The sequence below is a fragment of the Scatophagus argus genome, chromosome 15 (genome assembly GCF_020382885.2).
Source record: "Scatophagus argus isolate fScaArg1 chromosome 15, fScaArg1.pri, whole genome shotgun sequence".
Lineage (NCBI taxonomy): Eukaryota > Metazoa > Chordata > Actinopteri > Scatophagidae > Scatophagus > Scatophagus argus.
In genome coordinates this window covers 8761465-8778748 of record NC_058507.1, presented here as the reverse complement: position 1 = coordinate 8778748, position 17284 = coordinate 8761465, and the positions used below count along the sequence as shown (strand labels likewise).

At 41.8% G+C, this 17284-nt stretch overlaps 2 protein-coding genes across 3 annotated transcripts in view; one reads left to right on the top strand and one right to left on the bottom strand.

Annotated features, from left to right (window-relative positions):
* zgc:110158 (uncharacterized protein LOC553590 homolog) overlaps positions 1 to 11563 on the top strand; it is a 34977-nt gene extending 23414 nt beyond the window's left edge. Inside the window, exons 6-18 of one of the 2 annotated variants that reach the window (XM_046413225.1) lie at positions 1991 to 2074; positions 3221 to 3280; positions 3406 to 3472; positions 4244 to 4308; positions 4750 to 4811; positions 4970 to 5015; positions 5490 to 5525; positions 5629 to 5680; positions 5921 to 5991; positions 6353 to 6431; positions 6566 to 6594; positions 6744 to 6845; positions 8349 to 11563. In XM_046413225.1, coding sequence (XP_046269181.1) covers positions 1991 to 2074; positions 3221 to 3280; positions 3406 to 3472; positions 4244 to 4308; positions 4750 to 4811; positions 4970 to 5015; positions 5490 to 5525; positions 5629 to 5680; positions 5921 to 5991; positions 6353 to 6431; positions 6566 to 6594; positions 6744 to 6845; positions 8349 to 8378 — 783 coding nt within the window. In that variant the 3' untranslated portion in view covers positions 8379 to 11563. Of the gene's footprint in view, positions 1 to 1990; positions 2075 to 3220; positions 3281 to 3405; positions 3473 to 4243; positions 4309 to 4749; positions 4812 to 4969; positions 5016 to 5489; positions 5526 to 5628; positions 5684 to 5920; positions 5992 to 6352; positions 6432 to 6565; positions 6595 to 6743; positions 6846 to 8348 lie in introns of both variants that reach the window. The other variant, XM_046413224.1, reaches the window with a different exon arrangement.
* Positions 11564 to 11655: 92 nt separating this feature from the next.
* On the bottom strand, positions 11656 to 17128 carry LOC124072074 (ankyrin repeat domain-containing protein 34B). Its single transcript, XM_046413223.1, has 5 exons — positions 17059 to 17128; positions 16333 to 16548; positions 15617 to 15799; positions 15170 to 15386; positions 11656 to 13322 (listed from the first exon to the last, which is right to left on the bottom strand). Exons 2-5 carry the CDS (start codon positions 16543 to 16545, stop codon positions 12490 to 12492), a joined length of 1446 nt encoding a protein of 481 aa, XP_046269179.1. The 5' UTR covers positions 16546 to 16548; positions 17059 to 17128; the 3' UTR covers positions 11656 to 12489.
* Between the last annotated feature and the right edge of the window lie 156 nt (positions 17129 to 17284).

Genomic DNA, 17284 nt, shown 5'->3' with positions numbered 1-17284 from the left:
TGAGGAGAGACGCATGGAAGTGCTATTTATAACATTGGTGGGGGAGTGAGATTGGGCGAGGGTTTGTGTCTGTTTGTGTCTGTTGCGTTCAAGGGACCGTATTGTAATGGGAAACGTTTGGTTGTTTGTTGCAAATGTGGCTCGCACACCTTGTTGGCTATTCTTTTGAGAACTGCTGTTCATATCACAATACTGGGTGTCTGACCTGATCTCTAAACAATACCTTTCCTCATATTCGGCTTTAAAAACAAAAAAAAAACATGTTGTTATGTAAAACTAGGCTACTTGCCCAAATGCTGAATGTTTTTGAAACAAAAAGCAGCAGCTGTAGGACAAGTTTGTCCGAATAAGATGATCTGTTGAAATTGGGTCAGTTTTCAAGGACAATCAGATATTAATTAGAAATTATCAGACCTGCAGCATGCTGTGATTATTTTTATGATCAAATAATCTGCTAACTATATTTTTTGTAAATTTGGTAAACCATTTTGTCTCTAAAATTTCAGCCAATAATAAATCCAGGACAGTTTCCCAGAGATCAGGGTGATGTCTTGGAATGTCTTATTTTGTCAAACAAATGGTTTAAAATCCAAAGATATTCACTTTTTCATCGTATACCCGCCCAAAAAGCAGCAAGCGCTTGCAATTAAGAAGCTAGCAAATGTTTAGTATCATTTCTAAAAAATAAAATGGACTCTTAATTGGTTATAAAATAGCTGTTTATTCATTTCAACTTATCGATTAGTCAGTTGTCACAAGCTCTTAACGAATTCGGGATGCTCTATTCTGCTGAATCAGTATGAGAATAGATACCGACTTTATTAAGTGGATCATTTACTCATCAGTAAAAGCAGCTGGGTTTTTTTTCCCCAGTTTTTCCACTATGTGTTGCATTAATTAAACCGACTGTTTTGAAGAACCTTAAATAAAAAAATATATCCAAATGAGCTCCTCACAGTGTGGTTTGCAGCTATTACATTTTTGAAATAAGAGAGCACTGATTAGCAACCAGAAGCAGCAGATATCCTGAGCTGAGCTGTTTGAATTCGGGAGAGAAAAGTGCATCAGTGCCCTCAGTTCATTTTTACTAGAAATCAGACCAGATTAGAGCTGCAACGATAGTTTGTTTTCCAATAAGCCAGCTGTCTGATAACTCATTTGTTCGCTGGTTTGTGCTTCTTGTGCAGTGCACTGGTGTTACTTATTGAAGCCTTTTGATAGGTCATCTGAATTAGATATAGGCTTGCTCTGGCTAACTGTGGGTATTTGTCCTCAAACTCAACAGTCCATGTCCGGATGCAGAGGAGGATACTGTTGCATAATTAGTTATTTATTAGGGGTCATTAACCCCTTGTCTTGGGGTGAAATGTCAGCAATAACACAGCAGTGTGCTGGAGAAGCTGAGGGACTGCTTTCATTGTGGGCAAGGATGCTTTCTCATATTGAAGTCGGATTTAAATAGGCAGGAAAAACTCCCAACTTTGTTATTTTTGTCTGTATCATCTGTGTGGTTTGAAGTTGCCACTAGCGCCTGTCCTGCTGCTGCCGCCTGTCCTGTTGCAGCGAGTCTTTGGCAACACTGCCCCCATGTGGTTGAAAGGAAAACTAGACCTTTGACCAAAGGGGTTCCAAAGTTCATCTCTGTCGGTGTAGTCACACATTTGAGGCCATCGAGCAACATAATTATGTTTTATGCTTATTTCTGTTTGCTTGTTTGGACCTAAAGGCAAATTAAAACTGTTTTCCTGCTTCGGCTTTTGATTCTGTGTGTTGAGAACATAATGTAACAGCAGGTTTTAAAGAATCTACCCAAATATTCCGGTTTATCCATGTCCTTGCTCCTCTTCTGACCTAAAGACTCCTGGCTGACTCCGCTTCTTTCTCGTGCTCCCCTTTCTGGTGATTTTGGTCCGGGTACTTCCTCCAGGTGTAAAACCCCCCTCCCCTTTTTGGCCCCTCCCCTCTCTGATATCGCTCTTCTTTCTTAAAGGGACCACCCGGCTCTCAGCAGTCCCCCCACGCACAGCCCCCCCCACACAACCCCAGCAACCCCATGATGGGACCCCATGGCCAGGTAAGATGCAAACACTTTCTCTCAAACACCCCTCTCTCTTTCACTCCCTCTAACCCCCCCCCTCGCCCACACACAAACTCTTTTTCTTTCCATTCGCCAGTCGCACACTTTATTCTTCTCCTCCTCCTCCTCCTCCTTCTACCCTCGAGCCCTGGTTAGCTCTAGTTTTGTTCTGGCCATCTCCTCATAGATGTGATCCCCCTCTGGTTGCCAGCTCCTTTTAAGAAAGACGAGCATCCAGAGGCGGCAGGGCCCGCTCCTCACCAAGGCCCAGAGTCGGCTGTCCCCGTGTGGGATGAATAATTCACTCCTTGCCCCACCCCCCGAAGCAGCTTGTATGGGGGTTGCACACTTATCTGCTCCTCCACTCTTAACACACAAGTGCACACATGCACAAAAGCACACTCCCCTCCACTCTGCTTACTTGAGCTTGCACCTTATCAATAAAACAGGAGGCAGGCACTATGGACACGTCACATATACATACAAAACACTCCCACTTTCCACACAAGTAGGACATTCCGAATTTCAGGCAACTCCAGTGTTTGAATTCAGTGTTTCATTCTCATTCAGTGTGTGTTTCAACACTCATCCAGAACAGTAGCTACAGATGACACTGCGGAGGTAAAGCTAGCCTTTGCCCATTAACTGCGGCAGCCCGGCTCTTCATTCTTGTGGTTTCTGGTTTCCGTCTTGTGTGCGAGAGAGTGTGGACATGCTTCCTCTAAGGTTTTGGACGGTGTTGTTGGCCAGAGGTGTCTCTAACAACGCCAGGCAGACCACAGGCCGAATCAGCTTACACCACAGTCAGAGCAGGCAGCGAACACAGGGAAGCTGTGTGAGCGCTGTCTGTACACACACACACACACACACACACACACACTCTCACACAACTCTGTGCTTTGAGGGTGCATATAAGCAGGCATTGTTAATACTCATTAGACACAGGCTCTCACTGAAGTGTATTTTTCCAGGTGGTTGTGAGGATGAGTTTGCGGTCTTTCAGTGTCACCCTCCATTCTCCAACCACACTGTGTCCATCTGTGCGTCCTCAGTGCTTCCACTGTTTGAGTGCTCTTGGAATTATCAATAATGAAAATGTTGTTTTCTCTGTGTCTCTCCCCCTCTCCTCCTCTTTTGCTGCAGCCTTTCATGTCACCACGGTATCCAGGTGGACCGCGCCCTTCACTCCGAATGCCAAATCAGGTACTTGAGCAGGGGTTTGTTTGTTCCATTTCTTACTCATTTCTTATTTTTTTCTTGACGAGTGAGAGGATCTGTGTGAACCAAGAACAAGTTACAGTCTGTCCCAATGTCTGGTCTCTTCTCAGCCTCCAGGAGGAATCCCTGGATCTCAGCCTCTCCTGCCAAACAGTTTGGACCCGACAAGACCGCAAGGTAAGACTGGGACAGCCCTGGTAAATGAAACAGCGAGGTGGAGTTCCTTATGAAATATGTTTCTTTTGTACAGTAGAGGATGTTTTTCATGGATCATGTGTCTAGGACTGATGACTATTTTCATGTTTCTATTTATATATATATACATTTTTTTTTCAATAAAACAATGACCTGTGAGATGTCAGAAGGTAACAGCACTGCAGATAAAAGCACTGATGTCAGGTGTTTAATTTAAAGCCAGTTTGACTGTGACACTGATGTATCAAATTGCATTTCAAGCAGTATTAACAATCTGTTAACAATCTTAGATTTAACTTGTTGAACCATAAAAGCCCATCACAGGTTAGCAAAGTCCAAGAGGTCACCTTTCACATTTGGGCTCGTAAAGTTTGCGCACCCTCATTTTGTAGAAGCTAGAGCTTACAAATATTTAAAACAAATAATCATTCAGATTGATTTTCTCATAGATGATAATAAATATTTTCAGGACTAAACTCCACCCAGCAAACATTTGGAGTTTTGACCAAACTCAGTTTCAGGGGTTATTTCATGTTCCCTGTGTGGACTCAGTCCTTGTGTGTGTGTGTGTGTGTGTCTGGCTCTGTGGTGATTTTAGCTGCAGATTACAGCTTCAGGGACTCTGAGGGTTATAACTAATGAGATTAGGATGAAGTGTTGTCTGTGGCAGTCTTAATTCTTGACTTTTAAGAGACGAGCCATATGTGGGTTTGTGTTGTGTGTGTGTGTGACTCTGTGGGTCTGTTCTCACAGGACATCCTAACATGGGTGGACCAATGAGAATGAACCCTCCTCGAGGAATGGCGATGGGCCCACAGGTACGACGACCTGAAACCACAACCACACGTGCACACGCACACAATAATATAATATTGAATGTCAGTTAGCTTAAAGCGCTTTTTATCAGCAGGTCTGTTGCTGCTACTGTTATGAGTTTCACCCCTGTAACAATTAAACTTGACTTTATTCATACATTTAGTGATTGAAACTGCATTCTATGCAGTCCTAGCACTTAGAACTATATTTTTGTGGAATACACATGACTCTCCATTTAGCTCTTACATGCTGTAATTGTCTGTTTCGTTGAATTGTGTTTTGTTCAGCACCCTCACCAGATCTGCTCAGGCTTGTTTGAGGGTGTCACAGCTGCTCTCAACTGTTCTCAATCTAGTGATGTATGTGTGATTTTTATCCCCTAGAAACTTACCATCTTACCGTTTTTTTTTTTCTTTTTTTGTTGGTAACATTTTGTCTGACAGAATTATGGAGGTATGAGGCCTCCTCCCAACTCCATGGGCGGCCCCATGCCAGGCATGAACATGTAAGTTAAAACATCTCACACTTCACTGTCTCAGTACAGGTTTATTTCTGCTTTTGTTTTTTGTCTCCTTTCTCTTTCCATTATTTTACTTCACATGTTTGTCATTTTCTCCTTTCGATTTTATTATTCTCACCTTTTTTTTTTTTCCTTTGCCTCAGGGGTCCTGGAGGACGAGGGCCTTGGCCAGGGCCTAATGCGAACTCTGTGAGTCACAAACCTTTGACCTTTATGACCACTCGTAGCTGCTGGGTAGAGAAGGAGAGGCCAGCCCTCAGTGTCATGCAGTGTACAACAGCAGCATGCACACCTGGTTAGGATGTGTGGTTGAGCAGCTTAGGGAGGTGCTGATTTTGCTCAGCCGGCTGTTGGAAACGTTGTTGTGTTGCTACACAAATATCAACAGGAGGCGTTAGTTTTAATTGAGTTTGACCATTGATCAGTTTTCTGGAAGGACATTTAAAGGAATATTTACTCGACAGCAGCTTAAACTGCGGCTTTAAAAAAAAGAAAAAACCACACACTGGCGAGTTGAAACCTCCTGCTGCACCTTTTATATGCTGTTTATGGATTTCACTGGATGGCAGAGCGTTCTTCTTATTTTCTTCGGCCTGTATAGATTCACATTCAGCATCCTCTGACCCTCCGATCTGATAATCTGTTTCCTCATTCCCCCTGCAGATAGCCTACTCCTCCTCATCTCCAGGGAACTACGTGGTGAGTTAAGATCAAAAACAAGAACGGCTCTCCTTTTTACTGTACTACTTCTTCGTGTTCTGATGAGTGTAATTTTAACCTCTTATCATCGATTGTTCCTCAGGGTCCTCCAGGCGGAGGGGGTCCACCTGGAACTCCCATCATGCCCAGCCCAGGTGGTGCGTCACCTAACTATGTCCCCAGCACTAACACTCGTGTCAGCAACAGATGTGTTTCCCATCTTTCCTCACTAAACAAGCATGAATGTGTCCCCCTCACCAACCAAGCTCTATCAGTCTGACTGTTCCCATATTTCATATCTAGTCTTTATTGCAGTTTTTAAGTTGTTGTTGATTTAAAAAATGTTTTAATGATTATCTGTGAAATTATATAACAAAACTTTTGTTTTCCCCTAGATTCAACTAACTCCAGTGAAAACATCTATACAATGATGAATCCTATTGGACCAGGAGGCAACAGACCCAATGTGAGTCTCAGCCATAATTTTAAGTAATTCAACAAAAAGCTGAGTGATGTTATTATCAAGGTTTAACTCTACAGTTTCAGACATGGCAGACTGATTCTGGCTTGTTGTTGTAATGATTAAAATTACACAACATTGCTCACAAAAAATGAATCCAGCCCAAATAGGGTTTATAGCCACATCGCTGGGCGCCAGTACAATTCAGTGTTGTGGAAACATTATGCCAGTGTGAATCGGGAAGAATAATTTAAATAATCTCTGCCGCTTCACCCTAAGATAAAAAGAAAGTTGGATCAAAGAGATGAAGCTTAAAAAATAATGCTGCACACATTTAAAAAGGCTTCCTCTACATCTTTTCTGTCAGTTCCCAATGGGACCTGGGCCTGACGGGCCAATGGGAGCCATGGGAGCCATGGAGCCACACCACATGAACGGATCACTTGGTGGGTTTAAACACAAGCGTGGACTTGTGCTAGACTTTAGCTGATATGAGTACAGCTACAACAGTGATTTATTTTGGGTGAAGTTTACAGTAAAAAAAAAAAAAGCAATCGTTTCTCCACTTCTTCCTCCTCAGGGTCTGGGGATATGGATGGGTTGCCAAAGGTGAGTAAAAATCCAATTTTCAAGAAACTCCCCTTGTTTGCTGAGTGTTCTTGTAAATAAAAACATTTATTTAGGATCTTTACTTGCTCCACTTTAATGATGCTGTTTGTTTATCGGTTTTTTTTTTTCTTTGCCCTCTCTTCCTCCAGAGCTCTCCTAATAACATGGGGGGCATGAACAACCCTCCTGGAACGCCGAGAGATGACGGCGAAATGGGCGGGAACTTCTTGAACCCATTCCAAAGCGAAAGTGTAAGTCGAGCGAGTGAATTACATCTCATGTCCCTTAACAGTCACCCTTGACGTCCTGACATAAACCAGTGGAAGAATGCAAGCAGAGGGTTTTTTTTTTAAATATTGATCCCAGACTATTGATAATGTTCTGGTTGAGTTTGTGTCTTGTCCCTTTTTCTTATTATGTATTCTTATTTATTTTTAGCTGTGTTGCTTAGTCTGACACATTATTTGGGGAGAAAGGTAGCAGTGATACATTTCAGCTGACATTTGCTTTTTGAAGGCCCTACTTTATGTAATTAGACGCTTATCAAAAAGTGCAATAGTTAATAAGCAGCTTGAAGTTTTCACAGGTCCAAAATATTGTACCCAATTTGTCACTAGCCTGCCCCTGCCTGCAAACTTAAAGACCTGAGAATAAAATCACTGGTTCAAAATGCAGACCACCAACTCCAGCAGCACGATGCACCTCAAGTCAAAAAGAGCTACCGTTTATCCTGCACCTCCCTCCTCGAACTCTCTGCCACGCAACAAAACGTCATTGTGAAGATTATGACGCGCATCACGCACAATCAGAGCTGATTGCAATTCCACCGGGATCCACTCTCGTTTTAAAGAAACACTAAAGCAACCAAACACACCTGTGATGACCTCTTGTTTTTGGTGCTTACTTAAAAACACAAAGTCTTAATCCACTATTGCTTGGGACACAGCACTGTAAATTTAAAATTCATAACTTGCCAAGTTGTTCCTGACGTGCACAGCAACCTGGTCATTATTCAAAACAATAATAAAAAACAGGGCTGTGAAGAATTTCTGATATTCTGCTTGCATTGCAGCCGCTTACTAATCACTTGCAAATTCATTGTAGATCCTCTGTATCAGTGAGTGGGTGATAGACACAAATGCTTTATCTGTTAAACGTATTTGTTGTATCTAAGGAAAACTACAAGGGGGACTGGGAGGGATTTTTAATTTTTCTGCCATAGAATAAAGTAAGTCTAGTTTTGTGTTTGGGGCACGACAGGTGGAGGGGGCATACCGTTCCTTGCGTTGTGTTAAGACTGTGACGGACTCTTAACCTCGGCCTGGAGAGCCACAGGATGCACAGGATTTAAAGTCGAGCCCTAATACCCTGATTCAGCCAATCAGCAGAAGGGCCGGGAACCATTAGAAATATGTGAAAATTAGTGAGTTGTGATACTTCAGTCAGTTCCTTACATTGGGGAAAGTAAGGAATGTTAACTACATATAAGCAGCTATACAAGAGTCTGATTTTAAGATTTAAATGGAAACATTTGGCTAAAAAAAAGTTATGACTCTGTGAAAGCCAGCAGTTTCTGTGCCCGAATGCTGTATTGATCACTTGAGTCAGGTGTCTTAGCGCCTGGTTGGATCCTAAAGTCTGTGCTTCCTCTAGCTTTTCAGGGCTGGGTTTGAGCGCCCTCTGGTGTTTAAATGTTGTCAGTGACATATCCACTCATCTGTGCCCTCCTCCCCCTTCCCTCTCTCTCTTTTCAGTATTCACCCAACATGACGATGAGTGTGTGATTTTATTTTTTCCTTTTTTTTTTGTATTTTTTTTGTTTATTTTTCCCCTTACTTTTATATCCCTGCACCTGATATTTTTTTTTCTTCAATTCAATCCTTACTTCACCTCGGGTTGGACCGCCTCCACTCCTCAAACACATCCTCTGCCCCCACCCCTCAATACGGGATCTGCTGCCCCTCCCTCCCCTTTCCCCTTCTCACTCGGGAACTCTACGGCCACACAGCCTTCTGGGACAGCCCTTGAGCATGCTGGGACTCTGATTAAGACGGGCCCTCCTGGAGCATGCAAGATGGCCGCCGGTCTGAATAGGAAGCAGTCACAGAGCAACAGGAAGAGCCTCCTCTCTGACTCCGGCCCCGGCCTCCCTGGCTTTCTGTCAGGTTCTAGACAATGAGCGAAGGGAAGGAGGACAATTGGAGAGAGAGAGAGGGAGAGAGGGAGAGGAGACTGGGTAACACAGCCCTCCCCTGAGGACACAGTGTTGGGTCTTTTAGCAGCTGCCTGGAATCTTTCTCAACCACAACTTTGGGCTTTTTAAACGATTTTTATTGTCTTTTTTTGTTGTTGTTGTTGGTGTTGCTGTCCCCTTTGATGGATTCAGCTGAGGGTCGGATGAAATTACCTTTTTTTTTTTTTTTTTTTGCCCATCCACGTCGTTCTATCTGTGTGAACATTTTTAACAGAGGTGTTGTGATGATCAGTGAATTTTTTTTCCCCATTTTTTTTTTTGTGTATGTATTGTATCATTGCTATTTTTTTATTATTGTATTATTGTTTTTAATGATAATGTTATGATCATTTTAAGATTAGGTTCTAATTTCTGTTGTTTCTAAGGGCACATTATTATGGTGAAGACAGCGTATGTGCACACAAATCAGAAATTGTTTGCTGTGTAACCTGTGGCTCCATGTGAGCACACTGCCCCCTGCAGGTAAGATATTATCCATCGTGGTACTGATTGGCCCCCTCACTTTTTTCTTTTTTTTTTTTTTAATCTCTTTCACATTTCTGAATTTTTAACTTCTTGCTCAGTAATCCAAACCAGCAGAAGAAGAAGCGGCTCCTGTTTTTAGTAGCTTCCATGCAGTGAAATGCACAGCTCTATTTATTTATGTACTTTAAATTTGTCTTATGAATCATTGTTACTTTTTTAAAAAGTGTTATCCCTGTTTTTTGTTTTGTTTTGTTTTTTTAAACTGCAGAACTAGTAGCAACTGTGTAAATATGCAGAATCAGTCAGCAGCATCCACTCCTCACCGTCTGACGTCATTTGACTCCTCCATCCGAGCCCTGAAGGTGCTCTGTCGTGTCAACCATTTTGACCCCGCTCACGCTGCTTGCACTGCTGCTGCTGCTGCCCTCTTAGGTTACTGTTCACTTTCAACATGTACGTAGGCTGCGTTATCGTCTCTGCTGACCTCGTCGTGAACACTTGGGTTGTTTTTGTTTGCCGATGAGTCCTCAACACACTGTGATATATGTCTGTGCTTTATGGAAATGTGCTTCTACACGCCAGTCAGTTTAGCTTGCAGACATTTCTGTTTCCTTACATGCAGTGCTCCCTCAATACGCTTGCCTCTGGTGAAAGGACTTCTGGCTCTCTGCTGATTGGATCCCTGGTGTTTTTTATGCCTGAGCAAAGCAGGTCAGAAAGTGGCAAAGCGTTGCTCTGTTGACTGTTGCAAGTGGCCTCCCTCCCCTCGCTCACCTTTAAAGAAAAACACCTCCGTCCTTTTCCCACCTTTCTAACAGGCCAGCACCCACACACAGTCACACACACACACACCCACCCCTCTCTATTTTTTTTTTTTTTTTTTTTTGTACAACTTTCTCCATCTTCTTGATTTTAATTTTTTTTGTAAATACTGTAAAATGCATTTTGATATCATTGACATGTTTTGATATTTTCAAATCACGACAACAGTTCAGATCAGAAACATGCTGATTCGGGCAACTGTGTGTATTTGTTCAGATGGTGTGTCTTTTACTCAGAAGTGATATGAAATGATGAGAAACAGAAACTGGAGCTGCTATATGGACTATTATGCTATTTCTTCTCATCACAGACAAACGTGGGGCTTTACTGTGCATCAGAGCTGAAGCGTCGAGGCTTCTGAGACAGTGAGGGAGGGGAATTTTGAATTTTGAACGCCGTCACACAAATTTCAAAATCTTAAAAAAATGATTCTCGTCCAGAAGCATCCCTCCGCTTGCTGCTGTTCTTGGTAAATTTTGAGTGAGGTGGCCAAAAAAAAAAAAAAAAAAAAAAAGCCTCGAAACAGGCATATTTTTCACTATTTTTGACAGGGAATTTGCAAGAGCAGAGCATAAAGAAGCCAGTTTTTCTTAATAAAACTTCTGCCTCAGACGCTGCATTTCAGCTTCCGCCCTCTCGATACAACCCAAACAGGAAGCAGGACACCGTCTCTCAACCCAACACACCAGGGACCAGACAGAGAACAGACTTTACTATGAAGGATTTTTTTTTTGTTTTTGTCTATTTAAAACGGGGTGGGAGAAATGTTTTTGGGAAAGTAAGGAGGAAAAAAAAAAAAACAGATTTGTTCTTATTGCTGAGAAAAGGTAGAGAGAGTGCGGGAACAGGCGCTTCCTCCCCTGTACTTTGAAATACTGTTGTATAAATGCAGTCAAACTTCTCTCTATCTTTCTGTCCTGTAAGTAAAGCCGTCACAACGTTGATCATTTCTGTATTTCTATTGTGCTGATGTATAATACTGTAACATTCATGGGTAGGGAGGGTTAAGAGAGGATTTTTTTTCTTTTTTTTTTTTTTTGAGGGGAGTAAAGATTTTTTCTGTTCTGTTCCTCATTTTTCCTCTTGATGACAAAGCAGTATTGAATATGAGGCAGTCTGTCCTTGGGGAGTTGCTTTGTATCTCATGTTAGGGTAGTTTCAGATCCTAAATGTCTCGTGTAGTAAAATAAGAGGTTCCTTCTTCGTATGTTTCTTTATATTGTAAAGTTTCTTTAGGAAAAAAAGTTGCTTATTGGAAAAAAAAGGTGGGAAAACTGCATTGATAATAAATGTAATTTTCTTTTTTTTTCCTTTTTTTTTGGTTTTGTTTTAATTTTCATCAAGTTGTCAGTCGTTTTTGCCTGTGTCCCCCTTGTTGTAGATACATATTAAAAACAAATAAAATGACTTCACTCCTTTTGCCATGAACATGCGCTTCTTTCACTGGATTCATACAGTTACCAGTTTGGTAATGCTGTGGCTTTATTCTTGTGATGAGCATAATTAAATAGAGTCTTCACTACATTTCACAAACATCAGTGTTTTCCAGTTTGGAGGTCATGATACCCACGTGAGGTACAGAGGCAAATGATTAGCAAGGGTAGTTTGTAAAATATAATAAGAGTTTTATTATTTCAGACCTCTAGAAACAAAGAGCCCTCTGCCAGCTGTATTAAGATTAAACTGTATTATTAGATGGATTTGGTTAAAACTCTCATTCATTAAAAAGATTGATTGCTCTGTTTTTGTCTTGTTTTCCTGGAGTAATTTTGCCATATCTAAAGGGATCGTTGAAAAATGTATCAGTTGTATGCAAGCAATGTCATGACATATATGAAATATTTTAAAGCAGGTCAAACTCGCCAAACACAACTCCACAAAATGGACATGACTAAAATTAATGTGTCGTTGAGTTCTTTTGATCACCATCCTGATTAGGGAGGCAACTAATTGTTATTTTCAGTACCAAAATTAATTTACCCAACATTTCCCTGACAAACTGAATAATCATTTGGTAAATGTCAGAATAACTGCAAAATATAATGTCCATAGCAAGTTCAGAGATCATGTTTAAAAGATATTCAATTTACAATCAAGATGACATTGAAAACCAGCGAAAGACACAAATATGGCGAGAAGTTTTCTCATCTCATTGTTTTATATTTTACTGTTTTGTTTGTTACTGCAGTGATATGGGTATCATAAAACTATTTACATAATTCAATCGAATTTTATCCCAAATTAGGTATCAGATGTCACTTCCAGCCCCGCATTCAGGCTGCAGCTTGAACTTCATGCTTCCTCATGTCAGAGAACCACAATATGGAAAGCTGAAGGTGCTCAGTCTCACAGGCCTAAATGGTTTCTCCTCCTCTGATCCGTTCAAGCTGCGCCGAGTGGCGACGCAGTGACCTCCTGCTCCTCTCGCTGCAGCAGGAGGCAGGAGGAGAAGTCAGGGAACTCAAAGAAGAGGCGAGCGGCAGTTGAGGGAGCATTGATGGTCTCATAGATGTTCTGGATGAAGATGAGGGTGGGGAGGACCTGGGCGGGTGAGGCAGAAACACAATGCTCCTGCTTTTGGAGGGAGAAACCGGCACTGGTACCTGGAGGTGGGACTCTGACCGGTTGACTAAAGGAGGGAGGTGAAGCTGAGGAGGAACCACCGTGACAGAGGGGAGGGTGTTCCTGCGGAGGTGGGAGTGACAAGTAGAAAGCTTATCACCTCTTGGGGTTGTTTTGTCTGATGTTGGCCCTCCAGATGCCAAACACCTCCTGGGGACCAGTCTTCTTGGGGTTGTCGGAGACGAACTCATCTCTGTGAGGGAGAGGACTGACTGAGAAATCCTGGGAAGGAAATCCCCATGGGAGCTGTTGTAATTTTCTGCTCCATACCTATTATCCCTCCTTTGAACCTCGCCCTCCATCCTCTTCTCCATCTTGGACAGATGTGGCTCCTCTTTCTCTCCTTCCTCATCATCCCTCCCTCCTCTCTTTGAATCCTCCTTATCTTCCTCCTCCTGCGGGCTCCCCTTCCTCATGCCCTCCTCGTAAGCCCGATTGAGACAGGCCAGGTTGTGAATGGCCAGCCATGGTTCAGATAACATTCTCTGTCTGGGCGGTGGACTCAGCTCAAAGGAGGGGAGTCTACTGCTGCTGGTGCTGCTGCTGCTGCTACTTCCTCTTTTGCCTAATGGAAATGAACAGGACACAGACACTGACTGAAACTCATGGCCTACATATGAAAACATATGGAAATGGTGTTGAAAAACTGTGTGCCTCCTTGTTGCAGTTTGCTTGTCTGGGATTCATTGTTCTGCTGTTTTTTTTCCAATGTTTCTTCCATTTTTTTTTAACCCTAATAGGGAGATTTTACTTATTCAGAGTCCTTAGTGCATTGTGCGAGGTAGTTGTTCTGAGATTGGTGGACAGCCTGACCCATCAATCCAAAATGGCAGGATTTGACATCCTGAGAATGAGAATCAGCAATCAACTACCTAACATGTTGCACTAGTAAGGATACAAGGCTCTGTATGCTATGCAGCTGCTAAAACTCTTTCAGTCTAATTTGGGATTTGGGATTTTAGGATGTATAAATAAAACTGATTCTACATACTGTTTCTAAGCATGTTTGTTGTAAGGGGTTTTTAGTGCGTTCACTTGGACTACTGCCTAGTATTCTTAAAATAGTCCATACTATAAAAGTCACTGAGTTTACATATACTGTTTTCCCACAATGCATTGCACAAAACAAGGAAATGCAGAAAAAATAAATGACTGTAGATGATATTGAAACAGCCCAGAAAACAAATAAACAAACAAACAAGCAAATAAATACAATTTATTGAAATGTGTGAAATAATGTATGTTTCTCTTTGTTAAGTTTAACTGACGAAGTCTTTCTGAAGTTGCAGACCGCAGCTGAATCCATACATATTACATGTACTTGCAGTGAAGTATGTTCATTTTTAGTTACTGTCCTGTATACAATTAGTATTATGTTAAATGGAATTAGGACATGGATTAAGAGCCTGCTGCTTCTATGGAACAGGGTTATTTTGAGCTAACAAACAACAGACAACTATTTTGATGCTAACGAAATGATGTTTGGCAGCTATAATGTTTGCTGTCATCACATTGTCTTTGTTACATGTGTTAGCATGCTAGCATTTGCTAATTGGTACCAAATCTGAGCAACAAAATGTTCAACCTGTTGTAAAATGTAGCACAAGAGGAAATGTCAGGAATAATCAAAATCATGATAATTCATCCTCTGGGGGAACATTTGAGGTTTGTGTGAAATTTCCAATCTTTGTCAAGATATTTTTGTCTGAATCAAAGTGGTATGCTAGTCAAAATTACCATAGCTCGCATGCATGGCTACAAACACATTTGCTGTGAGGTATATAAAGTGATTCACACTCATGCCATCATGTTTCCCCATCCTCGTGTCTTTCCTTTATTTACTTTATTTAAATATTTAGACACTCTCCTTCCTTTCCCCTACATGAATTGAGTGTGAGTTCCTTTGTAGCAGAGGAACTGTTGTTTCATTCATTGTCATGCACCGCTAGAGTCAGCTGCACCTCATCCTGGTAACACATTTTCTTCTTGTCTCTTCAGGAGCTCAGCTAATGATTTCAACCACCAGGAATTTGTTCTCATCTGTCTAGACTTGCCTTTGTTAAACACTGTCTGCATACAGAGTCTCCTGATCTCAACAGTAAGGTTCAGCAGCCTGGCAACTTGCATAACATTACATAGACTTGATGGCAAGTATATTTGTATATAAGATATGATATAAAAGTGATGATGCATATGGAAGTGGCGTTGCTGAACACCCACAAATGTCACCTGGTTACCTTATTGTGCTATTAAAGGACCATTCTGTTGAAATCAAACTACACAGTCAGTAGTGTGGTATTGACTCTCCATGGCATCGCTATGCAATGTGAATTGTATATGAACAAAGCGAACATCGCAGAACAGTAAATATAGTCCTTAACCTGCAATTCAAACCTATCGACATTTACTCACTAGTTCCTTTGAAGTTGAAGATGTTTTCTCCCTCGGGTGAGTTGGGTGAGCCCGTTTTGAGGACAATGTCAGACGGAGACATGCAGGACACAGGTGAGGTGTCAGGGGATGGAGGAACATTCAGGTAACGCCTAGTCACCGGGCCCCCATTCACGTCCATCTCTGTAGCAATGATGATGATCTCATGACCCCTGGCCTGGCAGGCATCCATCAGCACCTGAGGTACACGGTCCAGACGGAGTTTTGATGGTTTAGTCATTTTCATGAGGATTTTTAAAAAAAATGTTTCCACCGTTTATGTGGGGAGGAGCTAAAACTTTCCACTGAAAAAGTTGTTTCTTTTTTCATTTTATGAAACTTCTATCTTTAGTTATACATCATTATGTGTAGGAATCAAATGTATTGACTTAGACAGTCCTGCATCATTCTTTTCTACTCCCAACTTACCTTCAGTGTCGGCTGGTGCTGTGCGTTGATGGCGTACACGAGTGCTGAGGCCCCGGAGTAGTCCTCCATGCTGGGGTCGGCTCCTGCAGCCAACAGGGTGGATGCCACCTGAGCACCTGCTCGCTCCATGCAGGCGTACATCAGAGCAGTGCGTCCAGCCTGGTCCTGCACGTTTGGATCTGCCTGATTGGCAAAGAAGATGAAAACTCAAGACGTTTGTATCCCACAAAGCCTTAGCAAGCTTGGGGAGCTCAGGTGTGTGTTTAGACACATACTTTTCCTTTTAGAATTACATGTAATTTGCTTATGAGCCTGCTTTCATCTCGCATCTTAATGAGATCTGAACTAGCAGTGTTGCTTTTGTGGACTGGCTCAAATGGGAATACATTTTATGAGACAGTTACTAATGCATAGTCCTTGATGTAATCAATAATTATCTTGCCTAAGAGTACACTGTGTTGTGTTCTACTGCTCCACAATGTTCAGAAACACTTTGCTAGGTGGATTGAGAACACGAGCAAAGCTGGAAACATCACGTACCTGTTTATTATGCATTAAACGCACCTCTCTTACTGCAGGTAAACATTTATAATGCATTAGAAATACATCTAAAATAATATATTGTTGAACTTCAGTCTGTGAAAACCTGCAGTAAATTACTTTTAAACACATGTATTCTGAGTTCAAATGGGAAACATTACTCACTGCAGACTGACCTTGTTGTCGAGCAGGTATGTGAGGAGTTTCACAGTGTCAGGCGAAGCAGGCTCGCCTCTCAGGGCCTTACAGGCAGCCAGCAGAGCAGTCTCTCCTCTCGGGTTGCGTCCGTTGACCTGAGCCCCACCTTCCACCAGCAGGCGGACCAGACGAAGCTTACACGAGGATGCTGCACTGATGAGGGGGCTGCAGTCTGACAGGGGGTCCCCCATGGCCTGGAGGGCAGGGGAAAGTCAGATTGTCTTTCTGCTTACAAACATTCACTATGTTACAATATTTTATTCTGCACTGGACATTTTCTACCTGGTATATTTATGGAAAATCTACTTGCATGATAATAATGATATTGTTCTGATGAGTGTTTATAATCAAGAGAAAATTCTACCATCCAAAATACATTCAATGAAAGCATGATAAGCTTCAATAAATTACAAACTACATTTAAGTAGTCCTTGTCCGTTTGTTTTCCTGGTCAAACTTTCAATGAAATGTTTATTACATCAATAAATAAAATAGAAATCAATGTGTGCAGTGCATATATCAATATATGGTAATTTATTGTTGACTGTATAGAGTTCAGTTATTTGAAATTAAATCTAGAGCCATAAAGGCTGATAACGTCATTACAGATGTTTGGATATGGATATGGACATGACACGGGGTATTAACAGGTAATTTATAAATGGAAACACATGCAGAGCACACACAGTAATCATTAAACTCACCCTGATGCCTCCTCTTCAGGACTTATTTATCCGTTCTTTTCCTACAAACAAGGATAAAAGCAGCCATCTTGAGCTTATTCAAATGAGTTGCAAAGAAAATATCAAATGCCATTATTTCATGTTGTCCTTTCTGGGTTTTACCTTCACTTTTGGATGAAGCGTCCTCATGTTGCTGGCCTGCAGCAAACTGTAGAGCACAAAACGAGAGGATACTAACTTTCCTTTA